The sequence below is a fragment of the Lepisma saccharinum genome, chromosome 1, assembly GCF_977018435.1.
Source record: "Lepisma saccharinum chromosome 1, izLepSacc3.1, whole genome shotgun sequence".
Classification (NCBI taxonomy): Eukaryota; Metazoa; Arthropoda; class Insecta; order Zygentoma; family Lepismatidae; genus Lepisma; species Lepisma saccharinum.
In genome coordinates, this window is record NC_139229.1 from 11,920,353 (window position 1) to 11,933,560 (window position 13,208).

The 13,208-nt window shown below is 39.1% G+C and overlaps 1 protein-coding gene across 2 annotated transcripts in view; it reads right to left on the reverse strand.

Moving 5' to 3' along the window:
* ana3 (rotatin homolog anastral spindle 3) overlaps positions 1-10,893 on the reverse strand; it is a 74,351-nt gene extending 63,458 nt beyond the window's left edge. Inside the window, exons 1-3 of one of the 2 annotated variants that reach the window (XM_083129241.1) lie at positions 10,711-10,893; positions 6,197-6,384; positions 4,037-4,320 (exon numbers count right to left, since the gene is read on the reverse strand). In XM_083129241.1, coding sequence (XP_082985367.1) covers positions 4,037-4,320; positions 6,197-6,384; positions 10,711-10,750 — 512 coding nt within the window. In that variant the 5' untranslated portion in view covers positions 10,751-10,893. The remainder of the gene's footprint in view (positions 1-4,036; positions 4,321-6,196; positions 6,385-10,710) is intronic. The other variant, XM_083129242.1, reaches the window with a different exon arrangement.
* Between the last annotated feature and the right edge of the window lie 2,315 nt (positions 10,894-13,208).

The window sequence follows — 13,208 nt, forward strand, 5'->3', positions numbered from 1 at the left end:
TGGATCGCTCGATTTGCAAGAAACCAAAAAGCTCCAAGCACGTGCTGAAAGGAAGACAAAAAAATTCCTTCGTAGTTCTAAATCTACTGCGTCCTGCTCATCGCAGCCTGATGGTGATGAGCTCTCATCAACATCAACGTTATTAGAAGATGATGAGGCAATGAATGAGGATAAGGAACCTGAACCTGATGACTACGACTACAATCCCGGACCGTCGACTTCATCCTCTTCGCAAATGCGAAAGAAACTTTCAAATAGCACCTTAATAAGCCAAAGATTTGGGGTATCGCTTCAAGCCACGGCTGCCATAGCTTCTAGCGTTCTGCACGACGTAGGCCTAGTCTCTGAATCGGATACATCTTTAGTGATTGATAAGAACAAAATTGCTAGAGAAAGGTATCGAACCATGCAAGAGCTTAAAAGTGAGAGTTCGGACATTGACAATGATCATTTAACAGGTCTTTACTTCGATGGCCGACGTGACAAAACATTGTCAACAGAAAAGGAGGATGATAAATACTACCAAAGAACAATTGTAGAGGAACACTATTCCTTGGTGAAACAACCAGGATCTAGCTACGTTGGTCATGTTACACCAGCTTCAGGATCAAGTCTGGCCATTGCTGAAAGTATTTACGACTATATCACAGCAGAAGTGCCTGGAGGTTTAAACCATATTCTTGTTCTAGGGTGTGATGGAACGGTCGTAAATACTGGAGTTCACAATGGGGTACTGCGTCGTCTTGAACTGAAGATCGGGAGAGCTGTGCAATGGGCTGTTTGTCAGACAGTACAAAACCTAAAGACACATATTTTACATTATTATTACCTACAAAACACACATTTTCGTACTTTTAATTTTGAATACTTATTTCTTAATTCTTATATCTAATAGTATGCGAGTGTATGACAATTCTGGTTTATGTTTAATAAATGTTAGTTAAATAATGAAAAAACAGTGTATTTGTCGATTTTTGGGTAATTTCAGGCTCCTTGCCAGAACAGAACATATTGTTCGTGGGGCGCCAAATTTTGCACTGTAATTAACCATACATAGGTGCAACTTTTGCACACTACCACAAAGTGCTGTGAAATTTGAAAAAATTTTCAAAAAAAAAAAATTGCCGATTTTACTAAATTTTTGAAATTTCACGTCCCTTGCCAGAACAGAAGACATTATCCTAGGGTGGTGAAATTTTGAACAGACGTTACTTATGTATAGAGGCAACTTTTCCGCTCTACCCCAAAAGCATCATAAAAAATTTGCTTTTTTCGATACCCCCTATTAATGGTGTTATAAATGCACTGCTGTGAAATGGATAAAAACTGTGTATAATTCATGTTTGTAAATGCTCTTGTCAGTCCGCACTGTGGTCGTGTGGTCTAAGGCTTCATGCTTTGGGCTCCGGCTATAGGATGCATGCAGGTTCAAGTCTCCTGGGGGAAGCATAACTACTTTCCTCCTGAGATTTCAGTCTGTGTATGGAACTGGTGGCCACCCACCATCGTGAGGAAATTGGGGAGCTACGAATGAGTAGCGTACCCCGGTCATGAAAACCTACAAGAACAACTGGGGGTTAGCCGTGCTGACCACACTTCACCCCGTCTGGTTGGATAATCTCCTACCTCGGGTGAGTGAATAAAACCAGGTGGGACTGAGGACGGCAGTTGGTAGGTGGGCCCGGGCCCCTACCATGAGGGGGTTAAATGCTCTTGTTAAGGTTGCCTCTTGGAGGCAACTGTCATACAGCTCAACAAAAGGGCCTTCGTCCCAGAAGGGCGGTGGCATGCTAGTTGTCACGGACTTAAAATTCCCAGCTCCAACTCAAAAAGACAGTAGAGTTCAGCATTCAATTCAAGCGGCTATCTTTTGCTTATGAACGCAGTGAACAGGGACTCCTGTGTGATAAACTGCAGGAATGAGCTTGTACTATACTAAATAGTGTGCTCATAGCATTACGTCCATTAGAGTGCACTTCCTGTAATAGAACAAGAGGCAATCTAGATCATGATGTATTACATCAGGACTGGAAGTGTGTATATAAGGAGAAGGAGAGTAAATTAAGTGTACAAAAAATGAGCTCCGCGATCTTTCATTACCTTATCCCCATATGTCATAGCTACTTGGAGTGTATGATGTGTTAGTAGTTTGTGGATCAGCTATCAAGAGACAGACAGACAGACAGAGAGACAGAGAGAGAGAGAGAGAGTGAGAGAGTGAGAGAGAGAGAGAGAGAGAGAGAGAGAGAGGGAGAGAGGGGGAGGGTGTACAAAAACAGTCCACACTCATTGGATGAACTGAAGCACATTGCCCTCTTCACTCTTGTTATGCTTGCTACAATCTTTGTCAAACTGACACAACTTGTCACACTGTGTTTGCATTACAGAGGCAGGTCCTTCCAACACGTGGTGTAAGTTACGCCTTATCTAAATTAACTTTATATTTACTGAAACATAACCAGTGAAAACAAAATAAAATCTTGTTGTGATCATTTCTTTGCACATACGGGGTAAAGTTTGAGATGTAGATTGAACAATGTCATGAGGCAGTATAGGGAATATGGGAGTAGTGTCCCACACATTCTTTGTTCTCGGCAATTTTGGACGTGATGTGATCAGCACCATACTCAGTCTGCCTTTACCCCCAAGGTTACCACCATGTATCCATTTATGCTGGAGACAAGGCTGGAAAAAATCCTACCTTGGATCACCCACCCCGGGTCTCCGCATGATAGTCAGATGCTCTACGACTAGCCCACAACAGCGCCTTTTTTGTGCTCACATATAAGGCAAAATATAGGGCTGAGCTGAAAGCTATGCCGATACCAGTCAATACTTTTACGGCATATTGGTCTTTCCCGGAGTCTGCAAAAATGCCACTTTTACGGAGTCTAATTATCCGAGAAATTATGCAAAATTCAAACTTCCCTTTTATTTTGTACCAATTTTGCAGCAAAAACTGTATTTTAATATTCTGATGCAATTCTTGAATATTCTAAAGCAAATTTCTTGGTAAATTTATAACCGATTATTGTAAGACTCTTCCTCCAGAACGAATGAGGAGAAAGAACACTTCGCACCCCTCTTAAGTAATAAACTGTTTTGGACTTTTGGCGCACAAAGAGTGCAGTCGGCGGTTAGGTGTTATGACGTCGCGTCTTTGCGGTTCGTGTTCGCATGCTCGTTGCTGGCAAAACTTGGAAAATTTGCAGTGACACGAGCAGTTGACATTTTGGTATTTCGTTACGTTGAAATGCTGAATTGAATAGTGAGTTCGATCCCAAAAAGGAACTTGAACGGTGAACTTGCAGCCTGGAAGAAGGAAGAGTTGCAGCGTAACCGGATCGCATCGCCTTCTACAAACTGAAGCGGAATGATCAGGAAGTGCATTTAAGAAATTAGGAAGATATGTCAACAGTGGTTTTGTTAGTGATAAGTGAGCCTTGTTTAAGTGTCGAGAGCTCTCGAGAATATGGTTTATGGATTATTAGCGTCGATCAGCATAAGGTAACAAGTACAGCGCTGAACTACAAAAAAGCTAGCTAAAACCGTGAGTAATATTTCCAATGTGCTACATTTTTTTATTTTGTGTACATTTTATGCAAGGTTTATACATTGAAACTTCACCGAGACAATCAGGGCATTCTCTGTATATCCCTGTATCCAGATTTTCTGGAGTAAACCAGGTGAAGGAGACTTAACAAGGGCCTCCTTGCGATTGTTTAAGCAAAAATAGAATCTGAGTAATAAAAACATGTGAAAGGTAATTTTCATCTTTGCTTCACTCATTTAATCAGGTTTGGTAAAAAAATGAAAAATCCTGCTTATATCTTGAACGAAAGCAGGCAAACGCATTTCAAAATCAAAATACTCTTATTAATGTTATAAATTGATGCATGTAAGGGGAGAAAAATATTTACACAACAACATTGATCAATATTTTGAACAAATTCTTATTATTGCAATTTTCTAGTATCGGTATCGGTGGGAATCGGTAAGAGTATCAGTATCGGATCAGCCCTAGTAAAATCCTCACCGTGCTGGAACTTCCTGTGAAGATTCTCCTTCACTGTACCCATAATCTCCCTCTAAAGGGGCATGCAGTGCATCGTGGTCCAAAATATATTGCTCTTCCTCAACAAATTCCTCTTGTTCGTCATGGTCTTCTCCATCACCATCATAGCTGGAACCAGCAGATGTGTTAATGGCATCAACAAGTGCATCAACAAGTGGATGCAAATCCACACTCGTGGATGAGCGAAGTGCTGATAAAATAGTTACTGCTCCCATATAGTACAGCAGCCTTGGACATCCATCAACCTGGGGAGTGGGAAAATTGTGTTAGTTACATATCTTTAGAAATAAGCAATTTTCAAACCGCTTCTGGAAAATGCACACTTGATAATATGGCAGTCAATGGTTGAAAATCAGTGTACAGTCGTGGAAAAAAATACTTCCACCATAAGACTACTGATATCAAGGTTCTATGGGGAAGTACTTTTTCCCATGAATGTACATGGATTTTACAGGAAAATATGTAAAACAGTTGCTAATGAATAAATAAAAAAGTAAATATATTGATGAAGGAATTGGGAGCATAAAGGTAGGTAGAAACATCAATATTCCTAAGACATCGCTCTGAAGTTCGCAAGTTGAACGTTCATTCACCTCACGTTCCACAGGATGCAGAGCCGAGCAACAAGAATTTCCCACTCGGCTCTGCGCAGTCAGCAAGGCAACGGCTCTCGCCAGCGGTGAGTGCACCTCCACTGTAAATTTCCATCTGCATCCAGGGATACCCCAGCTGTACAGCTGAAGGTGCAAAGTCACCAAGTCATGACTCAATTCCAAAGTATAAAACCCCTGGAGACGGTAAATCGATCTTTCACTTTGCTCCACAATTACCAGCAAATTGATCAACGAGACGACGATGACGGCCAGTTGAGAGATCGCAACTTTACGAGGCGGCAGCAAGCGAGAAGCCCAAGAAGCAGTCCGGACTACGGAGGATGATTAGCCTAAAATCCAAGCCGAGTCCAGAGATGAGCGCTCCATAGAATCAAGCCGCCGAATTTGCCTGCCGCCAGCGATCTCTCCAGCGGCCACCCGTTTCCAATTCCGACCATCGCAGAAACCTGAAGCCGAGGGTCAGATCTACAGCAAGGGGTGAGTAGCATTCAACAACACACGCTCCCAACAAACCTTCATCAGTTTCCTTTAGGATAGAGGTGGTTAGCTAAGTCAAAACTAAAGACCTATCTTATTTATCTGAGCTACGTCCCGGCGTGACTAGATCCTGTGCCATACCCAACGTCACGCTACAATATTCACTTAGTTCCCCGTGATCATTGCACTGTGCCATGAAGGCATAAAATGGAATGTGGAGTTCAGGCTCCACAAAATCACAATCTTGGCATTTCTTTTTTGGAGGTGATGTGATCAGCACCATGCACCAGCCACATTTAACATCAAGGCACCAATTTACTAGGGATTGGTTGAAATGCAGAGCTGCTTTATGCACGGACCAAGTTGAAAAATTTCCGAATTTAGATCACCATGGCACGATGCACACCATTGAGGGAGCTTTCAGACCGAAGTGACATGCGACAGGCAACATGCATCATGAGACACATGTGTTTTTTTTAAAAAAAGCTTGTGTCGCTTCAGTTTGAAAAACTGCATTGATTACTGAGTGCTAGCTTCCAAGTGACACGTGTGGTTTGTCGTTTTGGTATGAAGGCTATCTCAGGATACTATTTCTGTTCTACTAACATAGAAAAACAAAATATAGTACCTAACCCAATACTCGACGTCCAGCATCACATTGCGATGTTGCTGCTCTTGTTGTGTGTACTATTTATTTATTTTATTTGTATTTTTTTTCCAAATTTATGCCATTTCGTGACTGCAAATCACTTCAAAAATATAACTGTTTCCATAAATTCACTTACCGTCTTTCAAGACAAACAAATCTGCATAATGTGTTCTAAACACTAAGCTGCATAACTTCCATAAGAAGTCACTACCGATACACATCGCATTGCAATCTATGTTGTCATCTCACTTGGGAAATAGGTTTTTAAGTCGGTTTCCACACTACCCTTTATACCACCTACAAGCAATAAGCAATTATTAATTATTATTTACTGGCAGGGCACCATAATTTCCTGACAGCTACAACCATGGAAAACTTTACCTTAGCAAGTCGTAATAGAAGATTTAAAACTTTTTCTTTCTCTGGGCAATTATCAAAATTAAACCATTCTAGAAGCTTCACAAATAGATCCTTCCTCGTAGCAAGTTCCTTCTCCTCCACAAAGCCATGATCTAATTTGAAAATTATATTATTTAAAGTACGGGTTCTAATTTCTTCTATTTTGTGACCTGAAAGAAGAAAATAATACATTATACACATCAGTCTGAAGGTACAATAAGAGTAGTGCATTACATTTAGTTAAAAAGGTAGGAAGTACATTCTGTCAGGAGTATTCTGGAAAAGTTATTGACTATTTCAATTGATATGAGTAACAAAAAAAATATGGAGAATGGATTTTCCTGTTACCAACTTTTGTGTCCGAAAGTTTGAAAAACTAAAAGAAAATGATCTAGGTGTGCATAAATAGGCTGAAGATTTGTCCCATATGCCTTTTTTGTTTTCAGGTAAATTTATGATATTATAGTGTTTTTTTTTTGTTTATTTTGAAGATAACCTCCTTTTGAGTGTTTAAAATGAGGTGGTGATAAAGTTTACACATAAATCAAATTGGAAGTGGGCAGAGCCTAAAACTCAGAAAGCACAGGGTTGCTAGGAGGAAAGAAAGGACTGTAAGCTCAGAAAATGTGAAATATACATCTGTCATTTATGACCAATATTGATCATGTGCAGCATTTGGTGGATCAATGACTGGCGATTTATGGTTTCAGTGAAAAAGTGCCATTTTTGTGACATAGCAGATAACACTATCAGGTCGAAATTTTGTCAACAGATGCACACAACATGTGCTTAAATATTGGCCATACATTTATGTGAAAAATCATAAATCATGATTTTGAACTGAAATTGGACTCTTGAGAGAATCGTAGACTGCTCCTGGCTACCCTGAATTCTCTTCGCTCTGCATTTATGAATCACCCTTAAAATTTCGAAAAAGCTCCATCAGCTTTGTCAGAATGTAAGTGTTTCCAGGTGCATAGAAATTTACACTTAAAAGTTGAGGCTTTATAATGCAGAAAACACGGTGTAAATATCTCTTACAGTTTTCACTATATACATTTTCAAAGTTTGGGTGTAAAAAGGAGCTTACACAAGCATTCACACTTCCTAGAAAGCAGCAATATTTCATTTACTATTGTCGTGAACACAGACTACTACCTTATTTTCATGAACGGCCAGAAGGGGTGTTGTGCTTGAGACTAGATACCCCATGATCAGCTGCTAAAAACATTTCATGAGGTTATCTTAATTTTAAGAGCTAAACTTGACCTGCGTATCCTAACAATGAAGCATAAAACCCCTTCGCACCCCAACATAAATAGTAAATCCATGATGCAACAGTCCGTGATGGCCAACGACTATATACCGACTGCCAGTCTCACTCCCACAAGCCAAGGTGGGAGATCATTCAACCAGTTATGGGATGATGTGTGGTCAGCATGACAAACCCCCTAGCCAATATTTGCAGGTTTCCATGATGGGGTTATGCTACTCGTTCGTAGCTCCCCAATTTTCTCAGACCTGCATGTGTACCATCTGGAACCCAAAGCCTGACGCCTCAGACCACACAGCCATGGTGCGGAATGCTGCACGCCCCCCCCCCCCCCCCCCTGCATGACATAAATGTCAGCAGCAGTCCACATCCAAGACGAATGTCTGCCCACACACAAATAAGCATATAAGAATATACAGAATTGAAAGATCAATCTCCAGAAAACATGCAGTAAGTAATCACTAAGTCGATGATGAATGTGTGTACAGGCATAATTATAATCGAGCAGTGTTAAATATGCATGTGTACAGTGGGATTCATAAGTATTACCAAGCAAATTGTCCATCACCATATTTCTTCGTTTCTTTTAGTCAATGAGAGCTTTAAGAATTGGAACAAAATGCCAAACAAGCAGCTGACATCCTCTGCTCCAGAGGACGTAAGAGTATAGTCCATTGCTTAAAAACATGCAAGATGCAAGGGAAAAATTAACGAAAATAGTCATGGATAAATTGCCGAGCAATACTTATGCATCCCACTGTACCACGATTAGTTTTCAGAATTCAACAATTATAACTTGGGCTGTAAGGGAAATGGAGCCTCTGTGTGTGTTTAAGCAATGACAGCACCACAAAGTGTGGAGCTCAACGACCACAAAACTGCATAAATAAATCCACATTTGTCCCAAACATGTATTTCAGTATGGTATTTACGTAAACGTGGTACTAAATACCCCCCCCAAGAAAAAGGGGTAATTTTTTTCTGACGGAGTCATCTTGGAACCGTTAGCATTCCCGTACAAAAACTATGTTTGTCACAGGAAGCTACATAATGACAGAAAAGTGCACTGGAACTATGCACCTATAATTATTCCGGTAACAGTTCGATATATCGGAGACACATTAACATCGGATATTTTGTGTTTTGCATGGTTAGTACTTACCAATTGTGTGTTGCGGAACATAGTTCATTATGTGCCATTATGCTTTTTACACGAAAACAAACACAATTTTTCACATAGAGAGTAGTTTTTGTTATTCCTTTTTTCGCTTCCACAACACACAATATATCGGCCAGAGGTTGACTACTGTTGTAGGTATGCAGTGTTTCCAACCTTCCTCATCGAAAAATACATACTATAGTGTTCGTCACGTGTGCAAATTGTACATTATGCACGGGTAGCTGACGGAGAACAGCGTATGCTGAACCTCGCCCGCTCAATAGATATATTATTATTATTATTATGGTACTACTTTACTATACCTGAGACACCTGTCAACGATTTATTTCACACTTTTTTACATTGCTAACGTACTATTCTGCATTCGGGAACATTTATTTAGGTGAAATAATGAATTTCTAACGAAAATAATGCATATTTCTTACATTTACGAGTAGTTACTGTTCTTCCTTATTTCCACACAATATTGCGATAGCTTACCTGTACATCGCGCGTTGTGCCAGTGTTTTGTCGATTTGGAGTGTGCATGCAGTGTTGTATCCTTGTTCACCGAAAAATACCTAAATTTAAAAAAAAAAATTAAAAACACTTCACGATAATTTTTCACGAAAAAAGTTCAATTTTCGACATAAAGAGTAATTATTAAACCATTGACGTTAGCCCCAAAAACCATTGACGTTAGACCAAAAATTCACGATAGCTCCACGAACCATCACGGGGACGAGATATGCCTACTAGGTTAGGTTAGGCCTGTTGGGTTAGGTTCCATTAGCACTCCCTTCATTCAATTTAGCATATACGGACAACGGCACATCATATTATAGCGAAAAGATGGTGTGGGTTGAAACACTGACTACGGTGTTTACGTTATCAAACACATAGAACATTGTGCTCTCATGCAGAAAGCAAATGGCGGCAGCAGCAATAGCATGTCGGAAATAGATTTACGTAGAAAACCACATGCATTCACATTAAAATGAATCAAAACTACATTCCCGAACATCAACAACGCTACAGAAAATGATTTGCATAAGTACTTTCTCCTGTAAATTTGAAGAAATCTGTCTCAGGTATAGTAAAGTGTTACCATTATTATTATTATTATAATCATTTCCGATAAGGTTAGGTTAGGCAAGCATAGTTAAAAAAAAGGGGGTTGGAAACATCAAACGTACACAGCATCCTGTTCACGTAGCGAAAGCAATGGCACTTGTGCGTCGGTGAGATATTTCTCTTGAAAAATACATGATTTCCCGGTCAAATAGATTCCACGATGAAAGAAAATACCTCGACGAATGTTGGAAACCTTAGAGAAACTCATTTCCGTAAGTAGTTTCATCTGTAAAAATGAAGAAATGTGTCTCCGACATAACGAACTGTTACCATTATTTCTATACCAATCGGTTATATTTAACTTGCAGAAGAAACAAAATTGTGTAGTTTGAAAGTAATCGCATTATTTCAAGTGGAAGTTGAGGCTAGAATGTACAATATAGAGAAAGTCTCCAATTTCGTTAATTTTCGGTATACTAACTAATTTTGGCCTCCTAATCACTAATCTGTTGTAAAAAACCGGGAGTCACGTCTGGAAATTGTACATTTTGATGAAACATTGTTCGTTAGCACCAAAAACCATCCACGGGTAGCCCCACAAACCATTGACGTTAGCCCCAAAAACCATCCACGGGTAGCCCCACGAACCATTCACACGAGGTTAGGTTCCATTAGCACTCATTTCACCCCTACATTCATCGAATAAATAAGGATCGTACTAGAATTGAACATCATAAATCATTTTCTTGTAAAACAACGGCGTGGTTGGACACAATGACAGGATATTACATTTTTGTTCGTAAAACTACGCATATACACCTATATATATAAAAAATTCAATCGGCTTTTTTTCAACAGATTCGTGATTAGGAGGTCAAAATTAGTTAGTATACCGAAAATTAACAAAATTGGAGACTTTCTCTATATTGTAGAAGTTGATTGCATCACATAAGTGTTCATACATACCAAATATTGTATTTTTTAACTCACCTAATTTATGAATATTTAGAGATGTAATTCCAGCTTCCATTTTAGCGAATATGACATTGGGAACTGACCATTTAAACAATTCAAGTAAAAAATAAGATTAAAATTTGTTTCACATTTCGTAAAATACACAATTTAACCTCCATAACTTGTAAACAAACAAGCGAAGAGCAAGCAATGGTACAGAAATTTGACTGTCTGCTGAGCACTTGCATTAATCGAAAATTGCACCCACAAATCGTGATTATTTTTGTGTGTTTGGACAGCTGAACTAAAAGTTGCGATGAAGGAATAAACATCAAAATAGCAATAAACGAAAAAGTTTATTAATGGAATCAGCAATCATCACATGAATAACTATCGAAGTGGTCGTAAGAATAGAAGTCAGGGGGGGCCACTCCGCGACTTGCACGTTATTGGCTAGAGCTTGTGACGTCACCAAGCGGACACGAGCGGTTGAAAGCTATGCGTAGAATGTAGCAGATGGCCCATGAAACGCTGTGTTTTCATGCATCTTTTGATATTATACACCAAAGCTGTTAATTTGATTTGACAGCAAGAGATCAAATACGCGATAGAAGAATACATTTATTCCAAAACAATGCATAGTTTATTTTTTGCGTGATATCTTGTCCCTGCAGGCTGTAGTCCACTGCCGGCTTTTCTTTCCAGCTAACCTATTGCATTTATTTTAAATGTCTCATTCTAAGGAAAGTTCTTGTCCGGGCATATTCTGATATGTCTTTTTACTGAATGTCCTGGAATTTCCCTTTAATATTTTTACGCTACTTTTAACATTCTCCAGTTGATCGCCACGATGAGGATAAATTTGTTTTTGTTATTTATCGTCTTCTTCCACTTTTGGCTAATCGCGACGAACAGGATGAGTGATGATTAGTTTAAATTGATGAAGGGACACTCGTAGCAGGCACGTATCCAAGGGGGAGCTTAGGGGGCTCGAACCCCCCAAAAAGTTTTCTGTTTACAATAGATAAAATGAGGTATTTGGTTTCTTGTGGTCGGAAATAAAATAATGTGACGATAATTTAAGGAGAGGAATAATTATCGAGTCAAGCACGTATCCAAGGTGGGAATCAGGGGTCTCCAGCACCCCCTTCAGGAAATTACGCTACATAAAATTAGGTTCATGGCTTCTTAAATAATGTGATGATAATTTGAGAGAAATAATTATCGAGGCAAGACACAGAATGTTCTATAACCCTGTTATTGTTAATAGCGCGCACCCAAGGTGGGATCAGGGGGCTGGAGTCCACCTTAATTTTTTTCAGTTTACACTACATAAAATTAGGTTTTTGTTTTCTTGAATAGTGTGCCGATGATATAAGGAGAGAAATACTTACCAAGGCAATACGGAGACTGTTCTATAACCCTGTTGTTGATAATATTGCATTAAAACTTTTTTTGAGCTTTCGGTGTTGTCGCTGCACTATGTAAAGACTTGTCAGCATTTGGAAGCTGCAAACGTAGCGCCACACGTAGGGCGATTCATGGTAATTTTTTAATCTCTGGAAAGCGCGAGAGGGAAAGTTCATGAATAAGAGAAGGAGTCGAAATACTGGTAACATTAACGAATCGTTTTATCTGCGGAACATTCTAGAATATAATGAGGTTAAAATACGTGGCTTCAATTTCCAAGTTGATCTGTACAACAGAATCTGTTAATGAGAATTCAAAGGTAAGTGTGACAGTTCATTCATACTGTAAGATCTAGTGATTCTAAGATGAAATGGACTAAATACCGTAAAGTAACGAAGTCTACTATTAGTTCCAGTTGGGGTCCAAAGCTGAAGACATTGACGACAGCGGATATTCCGGAGCCTCAGTGTAGTGCTAGTTCGGGTCGAGGGCCGAAGGGATCAACAACAATCCAACAATCAACAACCAACAATCTGTGTATTACTCTGTGCTGTTTGTGATCCACATGGATTTGTGATCATCCCTTCATCCATTTCATCTACTCACCATTCATTTTCATCTTTGCGATTAGCCAAGAGGTAAATTATACTTGAAATAAAACAAAAGTAATACAAATACAAAAAAAAAAATAATGGAACGATTATGCTGTTACGTTTTCCTGTATTTTAGGCACGTTGCATTTACCAGCCAACAGTCAGAGATTGCTTTTCGGTCGAATGATACTTCTAATAATCGGAGGTAAATGCAAGCTGAGAATTATAATTTGGTCTCTTATCCACCTGAGTTGAGGATCTAAATTTTTAAATTTTATTTGTAACAATATTTACTACTGCGAGGAATTAAAAAAAAAAGGAATTTTGGCACTGGCTTCCTATTCTGCAATAGTTACATTTGTTGTAAGAACATAATACATTAATTTACTTTGTATAAATATTACATTATCCATCGCTTTTCCTAATTAAATCTCATACCATATCCAACACACACATAAAATGTGTTTTACTAATAATACAGTGCGCAATTAGAAAATAAGTCTTGTGAAGCAACACAAATATGGCCTCCCC